The 14,575-nt window shown below is 47.0% G+C and overlaps 1 protein-coding gene across 2 annotated transcripts in view; it reads left to right on the forward strand.

Moving 5' to 3' along the window:
* Positions 1 to 1,799: 1,799 nt before the first annotated feature.
* The window catches only part of PDPN (podoplanin), a 29,160-nt gene continuing 16,384 nt past the window's right edge, over positions 1,800 to 14,575 (forward strand). Inside the window, exon 1 of one of the 2 annotated variants that reach the window (XM_045475697.1) lies at positions 1,800 to 2,182. In XM_045475697.1, coding sequence (XP_045331653.1) covers positions 2,116 to 2,182 — 67 coding nt within the window. In that variant the 5' untranslated portion in view covers positions 1,800 to 2,115. The remainder of the gene's footprint in view (positions 2,183 to 14,575) is intronic. The other variant, XM_045475698.1, reaches the window with a different exon arrangement.

The raw sequence follows: 14,575 nt of genomic DNA on the forward strand, positions 1-14,575 counted from the left end.
TCCTGTCCCTCCTGTGCTGTCTGCATTTTGAGGAAGGTCCCTCACCAGCTTCTGTAGCCCACTCTTCCCAGTTACTCAAACCAACAGCACCTAGACCACGTCCATAGACTCCCCTGGTCCTCCCCCTCTCCCCGGCCCCAGGATGGCCTCCAACAGGATGCAACTCTCTATCACGTCTCCCTCCTCCATCATCCACCAGAAGGTCGGGTGACCAAACTTGTAGAATCTAGACACATCCCTGGGGAGAGGGTTGGCAGTGGGGGTGGGGAGAGGGGCATCTCCTTGAGTAGTAACCTAGCCCCAGCCCCCCTCCAAACTGGCTGAATTTAACCCATCCCTACCACACAGGCTTCATTTCACCCCTGTTCCCAAGGGAAGATGGGCTCTTCCTCCCTTTCTTTCTCTCTCTTTAGAGTGGATTTGCATCTTTTCTCCATCTAACAGGCTCAACAGATGATACATGTATCATTCAGTCTGTGAACAAACATTCCTGGTAATGCGGTAATAATAATCTATTAACAAGATGGGAGACACAGTCAGGTTATCTTCTCTATCCCTTTTATCTTTACCTTTTCACCCCCTTGACCCAGGGTCCCTTCCCTCTCTTTAGGTCAGGTTTCAGCTCCTATCTTGTAGCCCCAAGATAGGACATTGCCTAGACCTTTAGAAATGTGGAATCTCCCCCACCCCAGACCCTCAGAAGCCCACCTGCATCTAACAGCACTGAGGCGTCTCACCTTGATGTTTGAGAAGCGAGGCCTCTGGACAAAGTTCTACACTGGTTTAACAAGTGAATTCCCAAAGGGTCTGATTTAAGGAGTTGGGGGGTGGAGCCCAGGAATCTGAGCTTTTAAAGCAACCTCCCCCTTGTGATTCTTATGACAAAATAAATTTGGAATCAGGGTCTGGGGATGAGGATCTGAAAATAACCAACTTTCATACCAGTCAGGAGCTTTGGGGCATTCGTCTACGGTTCAGAAGGGAAAAAAGTAACACACACACACACACACACACACACACACACACACACACATACCAAGTTTGCCTATTGCTAACATCCAGTACCTGAGAAACGGCTTAAACCAGTAAAGCAGGGATCATGAGTCCAAATTCCAGGATTAAAAAGGATGAGTGTGGGCTGGAAGTGGACACAGATTTGGTGACCAGGTGGGGCCTTTGACATTCCTGGGCTACGACACCTCACTCACGGCACACGGCCGTCCATCTGTCCGTCCGTCCAGCACCACAGCGCTACACCCAAAGGGAGGAGAAGCAGACCTCAAACTCAGCCTTTTTTCTAAAACTGCCAGAGCCAGGGAGTCCCCGAAAGTCCCCACCATCTCTCTCAGGCAGCCAGGACCCCAGAGCCCATGTGCTCAGGTGCCCCAGACAAGGCACCATCTACCAGCCCGATCCGCCTCCGGGCCCACCCAGATGAGGACTGCCACTTTTGAAGAAAGCCGTCAAATTCAATATTTGCAAGAACAATCCCATGCTTGGTTCTAAAATTATTGGCCACACAAGGAAGAGTTTACTCCTCCTAACAAGAAAAACGTAGGCTTGTGCCTTACTCCGAAAACAAAACAAAGCAAAAAAAAAAAAACAAACAAAACAAACAAACAAAAAAAACCCCACAATAATAAAATAAAATGTTTTAAAAACTAAATTGCTTACTGCCTGCATCCCCTTTCCCTCCTGTTGGGGCTCAGGGCCCTCCACAAGCCCTGGCAGCCCCCCACAGCTGCAGCCCTGTAACTTTAAACCTGGCCTGAGGTCATCGCTTTCGTGCTAGCCAAACAGAGGCAGAGGGCGGTCCTAGTGAGCCCTGGACTGGGACCACCTTAGGGCCAGCTGCTCCCCGCCCTCCTCGGGAGAGATAAATGCTGACTCCGCTCTCACTGTCTGCAAAGTTTCCAACTGCGAAGTTTGCTCCTCCGCTGCTGTGGGGGAAGGAAGCTCGGGGACCCCTCCCGCGCTGAGGCTTTTGCTCCCCGCCTTCCAGCCCCTACTCTCTGGTTCCACTGGGCGAGGGCCTCTGGCTGCAGAGCTTTTTAATCTTCCCCTGGCACAGACACCAGCTGCACGGGCCCCAAAGAGGACCAGTCAACCAAGAAGATGTGGAAGGTGCCGGTTCTACTCTTGGTTTTGGGAAGCGCCTGGCTCTGGATCCCGGCAGGAGGAGGTAAGACCCAGCAGAACGGCTCCGGCAGGGTGGGGACGAGTGCGAGCTGGGACTTGCTGGAATGCCTGGGCCTGGTATTTGAAGTTGCCCAGGAGAGCAGAGGGGAGCTGGGAGTGTGCGTGTGCCCGCGAGGCTGGAGGATCCCGGGAAGGAGAGACGGTGGCTTAGCTGGTGCCGAGTCCCAAAGCAATGGCTGAGCAGGGTGCGAGGAGGAGACCCCGCATCCACGGGCAGCAGGGGTGGGGAGCAGAGAGGGATGTCCCTGCAGGGCAGGCCACCTCCTGCCCACCCCCTGCTCAGCTCATGAGACCTAGGGTAGAAGGCTAGAAGCAAGGAGACTTCCCCTGGCTGGGCTGCGCTTTCCTATAGGGCTGTGCATGGGAGGAATGCACATGGCCTCAGAAGAAGTTGGCCCTGGGTATCAGGAGGGACACTAAGCAGTACTGGGGTGGGGAGGACGCCCCTGTGCGGCGATGGTCTCCCTCTGGTGGCCGCCTGGTCTTACACCCTGTGCGCAACGTGTTGGACACCCCGGGGACCCCCATCATTGGGATTGTCTGGAAGAGGCGTCAGTTATCCTCCGAGGAGAGGATGCTGCGTGTAGCAGGACTGAGCGGAGGGCTCCTGAGTAGCGTGGGGCAGTGGAGGACTGTTGTGAGCCTTGAGGCATAAGCTGGTTTGGGGCCCTGTGTTGAACTTGGCCAACACCAATGACCGAGTGAGTGTTTGGCGTCTCCTTGGACTTTAACTGCATTAGATCTGCTGGTGGGGGCTCCGCCTGCCCGCCGGCTATGCCTCCCCCGCCCCTTTCCCTCTTCGGACTCTTCCATCCACTTTATTTTTATCTGTTTCCCTGCATAGAATATAAGCTCTGGAGAACAGAGCTCTGTCCTAGTCTCGATCCCTAGGGCCAAAACCATATCTGGCACAAAGTAGCTGCTCACTAAATACTGGCTGGAGGAGCTGTAAGCTCACTCGTGATCTTTGGAGTTGGAGGTTGCTGAAAGGTAAACTCTTGTATTTTCCAAATGGAGGCTAGAGGAAGGTCTCGTACCAGAAAAAAAAAATCCTTCTGGGAGGGAGTGGCTGGTGGGAGGGTGGACCTCACCTAGGCAGCTATAATTCCGCGCGAAGACAATAATACCCAGCCCTGGGGAAATTATACAGGGTGTACTACTCTGTGCCAGGCCGTCTGCTTCAGAGAGACTTGAGCAACTGTTTTTACAGGGCCGTGGGCTATTCATGGCAGGTCCTATCTTTGGAACTTCTCTTTCCACTGGAACATACACAGCTCTGCCCTTCACTTACGTTTCCCTTTTGGCGACACAGTGTGCAGAGGATACCATTTCGTGCTCCCCCAGGCCGAGGTGTGGGACACCCCCAAACTGAGCCTCATCCCAATTTAGCTAAGGGAAGGCAACAGCCGGGCAGCATCCTCTGTTTCCTCCTAGGAAAGGGTTGGCTGTAATTATCCTTACACCAGTTTTTGAATGTCAGAGGTGCTTTAAAGGAGGGGTTTGCCCGAGGCGTGAACCTGACTTAGGCCTCTGTAAACCTTGTCTGAAAAAAAAAAAACAAAGAAAGAAAGAAAGAAAAGGAAAAAAAAAAAAAAAAAAAAGAAAGAAAACAAAGCAAAAAAACTACCAGCACAGTCGGTACTAGAAAATCTGTTAACGGCAGACACCCCCCCACCTTCCACCACCCCCTCCCCCCCCACACCCCCCCCCTCCTGCCCCAAGCTGTGTGTGGACACTGAATTGCTGGGCTGCCTTCGAGCAGCTGAGGCCCAGGAGGGGTTTTGTCTGAGGATAATGACTGAGGCGATGTGAATATGGATGAATAACTTCATTGAGCTGAGCTATTGTGGGTCCTGTTGCGGAGTTGGGCCGGGGGTAATTATGGGGATGAATTTTATTATCCTTCTCACAGGATCCTACTCCCTACGGGGTTTCCCTCCTCTGCTGTATGATCTGGTTCAGTTTTGTAATCTGGTCCTATGTGTCGTCGTCTTTGGAGCTGAGTGGCTCCAGAGGAGTACCGTTGTCCCCACATCTGGCCTTCTCCTGGATCGTCAGGCCCCGCCCTCACTCTGAACTTTCATACAAAACACGTACTCCGGGGCCCATCCGGTATGGTTTCTTTTGTAAAATTCTGCAGGCTGCTGCTCGCTACAGACCCACATGTGATTTTTCTGGGACCAATCCACCCAGGATTAATCATGCGGTGAACAAATTTCCCTGTGATTTCCCCGAAACTCTTGGCAGTGAGTTTCAGAGGCCTTGAGATCTTCATGAGTTGCTGAGAGTTTCTGTTCACTTAAAGACATCTATCAAGCATTTAATAAACACCAGGTCTGTTAGAGTCTTCACGAGGGAAGTCTATCCCTTACACTGGTGTGTGAGATCCAAAATAGCATTTAATGGAAAGAAAAAACACATTTTTAAGAAGGATCCAAGTGCGAGAAGGCTAAGTCAGAACTTGGTGCATAAGGCAGGACCCTGGCTGAGCGGAGGTATACGACTCCTTCTCTCTTTCTCTGGCCTCTAAAATGAGGGGTCCATGAGTAACTCTCTACCAAAGAATTGTAAAGCCCCCAAACCTTGGCGTGACAGTGAGTGGTCTGGCCAAGTGGGGAGGACACCACCTCTCTCCCATTTCCACCCCCACCACGTGCTAGGAATGTCACAGTTCCCTCATTTAACCATGGCAACTCCTTAAATTATACATCACTATCTTCAGAATATGCCAGAACTGGGTTTCAGAGATGGGTCTAACTCCAAACCCCAGGCTCTCTTCACTACATTACAAAACCACATAAGAACCAAAAGTTGAACTTGAAATTGAAGGTTTATGTCATTTTAAGCTCCTTAAACATGAATATATATATAATATTATAATATAATATAAATAAATATAAATATATATTTTATATATAAATATATAAATATATATTTTATATATAAATATATAAATATAAATAATATTTATATAATTTTAATAATTATATAAATTTAAATTTAAATAGTTTATATATTATATAATTTAAATATATAAATATACAAATATACACATATATAAATAATTTATATAATCATATAATTTGTATAATTATATAAAAATAGATAAATATATAAATATAAATATATATAATATATAATATAATATTATAATATATATAAAGGTATAAAAAGTCCTTTACACTAAATACTTGCTATAATATTCCTATAAGAATGAAGACATCACAGTACGTTGAAATAGGATTCATTAATTCCTTCCCCATATGGTAATCGAGCATCTCCTGAGTGCTTGGTACAGGGCCAGGTACTGGATTTGAGCTGTGAGCACTTTCGGGAGAGGCACACCTAACATTACGAAGCATTCCCTGAAGTCTTCACCAGCAGAGCAACGGACCTGTGCTTTAAATTCCATTGGCTTATCTGAATATTTGTCATATTTCGGGCTCCAAGAACAGGCATGCCAGCTTACAACTTGTGGAAATGTTTCAGGGGAGGATGTAGAGGACAAAAGACCCAAATACCCAGCACTACCCTGGTGAAACTCATTTGAATAATCTGAATAAGAGCCTGCAAGGCTCTCGAAGGAAGCCTTGCCATTCCTGCCACCCTGAAACCCCTCCAGGAAACCCCCAGCGTGAGCGATTTGTTGGAAGAGAATCAAATGACTGGGGGCACGGGGTGGGGAGCCCTCCTACAGCCAAGTCAACAGTTATCAAGATAAGTCTTGATAGATTCCCATGGGGGGGGGGGAGATAAGAAATGAAGCAATCTCGATTGAAATTTTGAATCCGTTCCCTACTGATTTCTTAAAACTTTGGGGGAAAGAAAGAGATCAGGCATTTGATCCGAGGGCTACAGGATAGAGCCAGGTTAGGGAACAGCTGGAATTCTGCCAACTTCATGCAAGTGGGGAAAATGAGGTGACAGCTTCTTTCCTCCTTGCCCCACTCCAGGGCCCATCAACCACTGGTGCCTGGTGGGGGGACCAGTCCAAGGCAAGAATTCCCTCGGGCTTCACACATAGGGGTGGGCAGGCTCTCCCTTCTTTTTGTCTGGCTGGGTGCCTTTGCCTGGGGAACTGCTCAGAGGAGGTGGGTTTGCCTTCTGAGGGGAATCACGCTGAGTCCAGAAGGCAGTCTGCAGATCTGAGCACCTCATTCACTTAGTTGTCTGGGGAGCCTGCAGACTGAAATTGTTTGGGGCAACACTCAATTTCATGCAGGGGGTGGGGGAAAATCAACAAAAGGAAATCATCTTTCTGGAGGATGATGGGCTCTCGACCAGGGTCCAGGGGGATAGAGCTGCCAATGCCCCAGGCAGTGGAGAGAGTATCACTGAACACAGGGGGTAATGAATGACATTGACACTGTTAACATGTACAGCATGCAAAGTACTGTCAATTACAAAGACAACAGATAGGAAGCAGAGAAGGGGTGCTAGAAGATGTGATGAGAATGCAGTATTTTCCTGCAATTCATTACAATGTCTCTATCCAGGAGAATAAGACCGCAACTTAGCATTGAAGGCTGTTATCAATAAATAGTGTCCTGCCTGAGGAAGAAGGTGTCAGTTTGCTGAGAATCTAAAAAGGGAGAGAAAAGTGATGAGGATTTGATGACGGTAAACCTGCCCTACCCAAGGAATTCATTTATTTACCAAGTACGTATTGAGTGACTGCTTTGTGAGTCAGGCAAGGCACATGTAATCCCTGTTTACAGCTAGTATGCAAGAGATCCTATCTGGTGGCCATGGGTGTTCTGATCTCGGTCACAGTGACTGTTCTATGGTGAATCAGGGACCTCTGTTCCATCACAGTCTGGAAATGTACTCCACCTAAGAGCCCCACCCTTTGCCTTTGTTTTATACACACCGAACAGCATCCCAGGTAGTTCACTCCTGAGAAGGGCATGATGTGTATGGTGTTGGAAAGCTGTCTCCTGTTGGAAATAAACTATTTGGTTTCCTGGCCTCTTGTGAATTTGGCTGATGGGAAACAGTATCATCTGAGTTGGATCACCCCATAGTAAGATTAAATTTCTGGATCTATAAAGCCAAGGGAACTGGATTCTGGTTGGGTGGTGGTAACAGCAGTAACTATGTAATAGCAGCTAACCTCTACTGGGTCCTTAGCAATTTCCAGCACTCTCCAAGCCCTGCTTCATTTAATCTGTGCAGCAGACCTACAAGGTAAGAACTATTTGCATTTCATAGGCCAGTGAAGAGGCTCAGAGAGGTTCAGTTACTTACACACACAGGCAGGTAGTAAATAGCAAAGGTGAGACTTGAATCCAGGCAGCCCAAGCCCAGAACCCATGCTCCTAGCCACTCAACGTGACAGCCACCCATACTTGGCCTCAAGGCTTCCAAGGACACCCAGAAAATCAGCCAATTGGTTTCTTCAAGTACCCTTACAGTAACAACATCACTTGGTATTTGTTAGATGCATATTTCAGATTGAAGAGCTAGCCGGCGTTGGGGTACCAAACTGAAGGTCATGGTCCTGCCCCTTTACATATTTATAGGACACACATGTTATTAAGAACTTAAGAGCTAAGGGTGGCTCAGTTGGTTAAGCCTCCGACTTCAGCTCAGGTCATGATCTTGTGGTTCACGAGTTCGAGCCCTGTGCTGACAGCTCAGAGCCTGGAGCCTGCTTCGGATTCTGTGTCTCCCTCTCTCTCTGCCCCTCATCCGCTTGTACTCTGTCTCTCAAAAATAAATAAAAACATATTTAAAAAATTAAAAAAAAACACTCTTAAGAGTGAAAGAAGGAACACGAAGCAGGATCGCAGCTCACAGAGAGAAGCAAGACAAGTGGGTGTGGTGTCAGCGTAAAAAGAACATACAAGACAACATAAAAGAGCATGTCCTGAGCAGCACAAACCATTATGTGCTCAGAGTTTGGAGATGAGATTCTTGTGGTTGTCAACAGTTGGAAAAAAAAAAAACCATATGGGGCAGATGGGAATTGATCTTGACTGTGAAAAATGGTAGGATTGTCTGGACAAGGTGGCAGAGAAGGGCAGTCCAGGCAGGAGAGACTGCTTGAGCAAATGCACGGGAGTTGGAACAATCTGGAGTTTCTCTGGGAAGATGCATGGAGGCTCACTGGTGTTGGAGGAAGAGAAGTCAGGGGGAAGGACAAACCCCTGATGAGTGAGAGAGTTGGACCTTTTTTTGTAGGCAATAGGCAGTAACCGCAAATGGGAGTGAGGTGCGTCACGAATTAGCAGTTGTCAGAAAAAAAAATGATGACAGGAACCATATGGGATTGAATCTAGTTTATGGGACCAGTGGGGTGGGGTGGGATGGGGGGGTCAGGAGATAAGAGACTAAGTGTGATGACAACAGAATGGGGGGGGTGAGGTCAGATTTGGGGGAATCAGAGCCAGCTACTGACTTGTAGCTCAGTATTTCCTGATTTCTTACTCTTCCCTCATTTCCTGCGTTCTTACTATTCACCTCTTAACCACACAACACTATTTACATTTTTTTATCCATAGGTAACTCACAGATCATAAAATTAACCCTTTCCAGTTGAAGAGTCAGGGGCACCTGGCTGGCTCAGTCGGTGGAGCATGTGACTCTCAGGGTTGTGAGGTTGAGCCCCACGTTGGGTATAGGGATTATGTAAAAAAAAAATCATAATGGGGCACATAGGTGGTTCAGTTGGTTAAGCGTCCAGCGTCAGCTCAGGTCATGATCTCCTGGCTTATGAGTTCGAGCCCCGCATCGGGCTCTGTGCTGACAGCTGGGAGCCTGGAGCCTGCTTCGGATTCTGTGTCTCCCTCGCTCTCTGCCCCTCCCCCGCTCATGCTCTGTCTTTCTCTCTCTCTCAAGAATTAAAAAAAAAAACAAAACATTAAAAATAAAATCATAAATAAATAAAATAATCAAACCCTTAGGAATTTCTCCCGTCCCCCCACCCCCACCCCCTGCAACCACTGATCTGTTTTTTAGGCCTATAGATTTGCCTACTCGAGGTATTTCATATAAATGGAATTGTACACTATGTGGCTTTTTGTGCCTGGCTTCTTTTCACTTAGCATGATTTCAAAAGTTCATTCCTGTTGTGGTGTGTGTGTCTCAGAATTTTATTAATTTTCTGTGGCTGAATAATGCTCCATTGTACGGATATACCGTCTGTTACGTATCCACTCATCAGTTGCTGGACACTTGGGTCGCTTCCGCTCTGGGGCTATAATGAATAATATTGCTGTGGACATTCATGCACAAATCTTTATGTGGATGTGCTTTCATGTCTCTCAGGGATATACCTAGGAGTAGAATTGCCCGGTCATATGGTAACTCTACATTGAACTTTTTAAGGAACTGCAAACCGTTTTCTAAGTGGCCGCATCATTTTACACTCCTACCAGCGATGCAGAAGGGTTCCAATTTTTCCAATCCTTAGCAGCACTTGTTATTTTCGGTTTTTTGTTTGTTTCATTTCATTTATTGATGGAAGCAATCCTAATGGGTATGAAGTGGTATCTCATTGTGATTTTGATTGACTAACGATGTTTAGCATCTTTTCATGCACTTGCTGGCCATTAACCTATCTTCCTTTGGAGCAATGTCTATTGAAATCCTTTTCCCATTTTAAAATTGAGTTGTCTTTTTATTGTTGAATTCTTTTTAAAACATGTTTATTTATTTTGAGAGAAAGAGAGAGAGCATATGCACACACGTGAACAGGGGAGGGGCAGAGAGAGAGGGAGAGAAAGAATCCCAAGCAGTCACCATGTTCAACGTGGAGCCCAACTCAGGGCTTGATCCCACAACCCTGGTATCATGACCTGAGCTGAAATCAAGAGTCAAACAGTCAACTGACTGAGCCACCCAGGCGTCCCTGTTGAATTCTTTATACATTCTGGATACTAGACATTTATCAGACATATGAATCGCAAATATCCTTCCCATTCAATTTCTTGATGGTGTCCATTGAAGCACAAGTTTTAAAATTTGTGATGCAGTCCCATTTATCTCGCTTTTCTTTTATTGCTTATGTTGTTGGTGTCATATCTAAAAACCCATTGCTTCATCCAAGGTCACAGAGGTTTACTCTTATTTTTACCTCCAATAGTTGCATAGTTTAAGATCTTAAATTTAGGGTTTTGGCTCATTTGGAGTTACTTTTTATATGTGATATGAAGTAGAGATCCTACTCTGTTCTTTTGCATGTGGCTGTCCAGATGTCCCAGAACCATTTGTTGAAAAGGCAATTCTTTCCCCCATTGAGTTACTCAGGCACCTTTGTCAAAAATCAATTGACCATAAATGGATGGATTTCTTTCTGGACCCTCAATTCCACTCCGTTGCTGTGTACATCTGTCCTTACGCCAATGCCACACAATCCTGATTACTGCAGTTTGGTAGGAAGTTTTGAAGTTGGGAAGTGTGAGTCCGCCTCCTTTGATTTTTTTTTTTCAAGATTGCTTTGACTATTCTTATCACTGTATTTTAGTTACTTGTATACACCTCTTGCCCGTTAGAGACGAGAGCAGGATCCATGCCTTACTCAGCACTTAAAAAAACATATGGTTGGTGCATCGTAAACATTTGTCAGGAGGAAGAGGGAGGAAACACAGTGATCCAAACTTTGGGCAGAAATGACAAGGAGGCAGGTGATAGAAATATGAAAAAAGCAGGTTGGAGGGATGATAAGTTTGGAACCAAGGTTATAAGAAGGAGTTCAAGTTTGTGTACTCTGTTTTAGACGCAGTGACTTTGAGGTAACAGTAGGACATCCAGTTTGATGTATCTGATGGGTACCTGGGGAGATCATCAAAATGGCATCAGAAATAAACCCTGGACACACAGTTTGCTGCCTGAACTCCTCCCCATTCATCAGAACAAGGAGAGAAAGGTGGCAAGGAGGGTCAGAAGAGATTGCCCCCCCCCACCAGCTGAGAACAATTATTTTTAATAATCTACCGAAGCACACTTCAGACTCCCCAGCCAGGCTCAGGATCAAGGCCGAGGGCAGCTAATGGAAACACAGCCACATTCTGCACATTCCTGCAAGGCCTCATCCTCCTGGCTGCACAGCTGGGCTGTCTACAAGCTGCATGGGTAGATGGTGAGGTCAGATCTAAAGGGGCTTCTCTTTTTACTCTTGCAAAATCAGGGCTTGCTCAGCTGACAGCCTTGAGTGAATCAGAAGCTCAGTTTCCGAGCAGATGGTGAGTGTTTCCCAAATGGTCCACCACGCGGGTGAGATGCACTGCTCCGGGGCATGACTTCTAAAGCAGGTTTTTTAGTCATTTGGTTTTTCAAGTACTCAACAGTCCTCACTATGAGGTGGCCTTTCTAACGGGACGCCAGACCCAGCTAGTTCCAGAAAAGTTATTACGGAGGTGTTGATTCCAGTTTACCAAGCTGAACTCATTTCCTCTTTTACAGAGAACATTCTGCTCTTGGTCAACAGAGAAAACCTCTCCCCGGGCTGAGTAATCTTGGTTGAGGTTGTAACCAACAGCATCCAGTTTTAACGCTGGAGGAGTCCTGGGCCCTGTTTGTGGTGGGCGGGGGGGGAGGGGGGGGCGAGGGGGGGCGGTGGTGAGTGGGTAAGTTGATATGTGAACACTGAAAAGGGGGGATATTCATGTATTCATTCAGCTCACAGAGGCCACGCTGGTGGGTGGGAGGCCGCAAACCTCCAGCAGAAGGGGGTGTTGCCCTCAGGAAGCTTATAGATGCTAGCAGAGAAAAAGTAGCCAGTGTCGGTGTTATCCTGTGCTAGTTCAGAGGAGTTACTTTCTCTTGTCACCTTGGGAAGGCTCTGAGGGAAGGAGTCTCGCACCGGGGCCAGGAGTAGGTGGGGTTTAGATGACAGTGCAGTCAGAAGATGAAACTTCGGGTGCCCTTGGCATCCAGAAGCCCAGGGAGCTGCTTCAGTGCCACCCCAGTCCTTGCCATGTGAAGTAGAGGGAATATGAGGGGAGCTGCAGGAAAGTAACCAGGATACACGGGGGCTGTGTGACACGGTGGCTCGAGCGGGGCTTGGAGTCTGACAGATCCAATGTCTAATCCCTGCGTCACTACTTGCTGACTACATGGGCAGTTTACTCTCAGGGTCGCCGTCCTCAGCTTCAAAATGAGAATGACATTCGTTTGCAAGGCTTTTTTAAAGATCAGGAGAGAGTGCTGGGCACCACGGTTTGTACATTTTCCCCTAAATTCAAAAATAGCAGCCATTATTACAATACCTACCTCCTTGGAAGTGCAGACTGGTGCAGCCACTGTGGAACACAGTGTGGAGGGTCCCTCAAAAAGTTAAAAACAGAACTGCCTTCTGATCCCATAATTCTGCTCCTGGGTATTTATCCAAAGAAAATGAAAACACTGATTCGAAAAGATACATGCACTACTATGTGTATTGCAACATTATTTACAACAGCCAAGATATGGAAGCAGCCCAAGGGTCCATCCATAGGTGAATGGACAAAGAAGATGTGGTGTATATATGCAATGGAGTATTACTCAGCCCTAAAAAAATGAAATCTTGCCATTTGCAACAACATGGATGGATCTAGAGAGTATAATGCTAAGTGAAATAAGTCAGAGAAAGAAAAATACCATGTGATTTCCCTCTTATGTAGGACTTAAGAAACAAAACAAAGAAAGAGACAAACCAAAAGACTCTTAACTATAAACTCAAAAAATTCTTAACTCTTAACTATACAGAACACATGGACGGTTGAGGGGAGGTAGGTGGGAAGACGGGTGAACTAAGTGAGGGAGATTAAGGGTACCCTTATCGTGAGGAGCACGGAGTAAGTATAGAATTATGAATCACTATATTGTACCCCTGAAGCTAATAGAACACTATAGGTTAATTACACTGGACTGAAAAATAAATAGAACAAAATACCTGCTTCTCAGATAGCCGTGGAGACTAACTGTGAAGACTTGTGAAGGGCACACAGTGGGTGGGTCACAGCTGATCTTCCCCCATCAGGTGAGAGAAAGAAGGCAGGTGGCTGGGAGCCTGGTGTCACGTCTAATGGCTTGCATGTTCTGTTCTACTCACCTGCCAGTGACTGGGTGTGAGCCCTTGCTATGGAATTGAAAGATGAGTCCCCAGCCACATGGCCCCCTCTCCCTTCTTTTACTGCCCATGCTCAGCTACAGAGCTCTTCAGAATTCTGCCTCTTTTGGGGGCATTGTGGGGCCCCGTCTCCAAAGTCAAGGAACTCTGCTCCAAATCTTGATGTGTGGCATTTCTTCTGATTTCTTCAGAGGAACTAGTGATACTTGTGTGATCTCAGCCTTGACAACGTCTCTCTTGAATTTCACGGGGGAGGAACAGGTCCCCAGTGCTAACAGTGGATGGTCACTCCTCGCCATTGGTCTGGGCCTGCAGGGACTGCCAGGATGAGACACCGAGCAGCAGGCTGCTGCTCACCACAGATTGAACAGCAAAGCCACAGAGCTCATCCTCGGAGGGGCATTGTCCTATTTTCAGCCACGTTCGGGGGAAGGGGGAAGGTATTCAACAACTCTTGAGGGAAGCACAGTGGACAGTAGCAGGGTTTTGTCATGGAAGGGATAATTCAAAAGGAACGTCCTACTTGGGTGTCAGTGTTCTCTTTCCAACCGTCGGTCAACAAACATCTACAAAAGGCTTACCACAGTGCCAAGCACTGGGACTATGGGGCAGTGTGGACTTTAAGTAGCACTGTGCCACCTGGAGGAAAATCACCGTGGGATACCGAGTGGCAGGGCCAAGCCTTCAAGGAGCTGCCTAGATTTTCCATGGCCACACTTTTGATCCAGTAAGCACTTTACCAGGGTCCAAGGAGAGGGTGGCTTAGAGGGGAACCCATTGCCACATCAGTGATTATACTGACCACAACCCAGTGTCTGCCAGGAGCTGAGCACAGGCGCACAGCTCTGCGTCAGCAAGTGGTTTTCAATATTCCAAGGAAAGGCTCCTTCACAAGGGTCAGAGGATGGGCTGGCCCGTAGCACGGGAGGAGTAACTCAAAAGATGTGGTGAATAAAAAAAGCTAAGTCCTAACACCTTTCTTCTGGTTGCAGAAACTAAGGGAATAACATCAAACAGCTAAATTGGGGCCGTTTGAATTGAGATGAAGAACCATATGAAGATCTGAGTATCTGGAGATCACTGTGGGTGGTCTGCAGGGTGCTAGAAAATGTTGAAGGTTGGCACCTTTCCACAGCTCTGGGTGTGTTTATTTTCAGGCTTCGGAGCACAGCATTGAGACATGATAGAAAAGTGATATGCAGAGGCCTATGTCTGGGCAAAGGAACAGAAGCAGGCATTTGTTTTTTTTTAATTTTTTTTTGCCTTTGTTTTCCAAGTAGGTGTTTTGACCTCTCTCTAAAAGCATTACTGCATCCTAAATGT

Source organism: Leopardus geoffroyi, chromosome C1 (assembly GCF_018350155.1).
Source record: "Leopardus geoffroyi isolate Oge1 chromosome C1, O.geoffroyi_Oge1_pat1.0, whole genome shotgun sequence".
In the NCBI taxonomy this organism is placed as follows: domain Eukaryota; kingdom Metazoa; phylum Chordata; class Mammalia; order Carnivora; family Felidae; genus Leopardus; species Leopardus geoffroyi.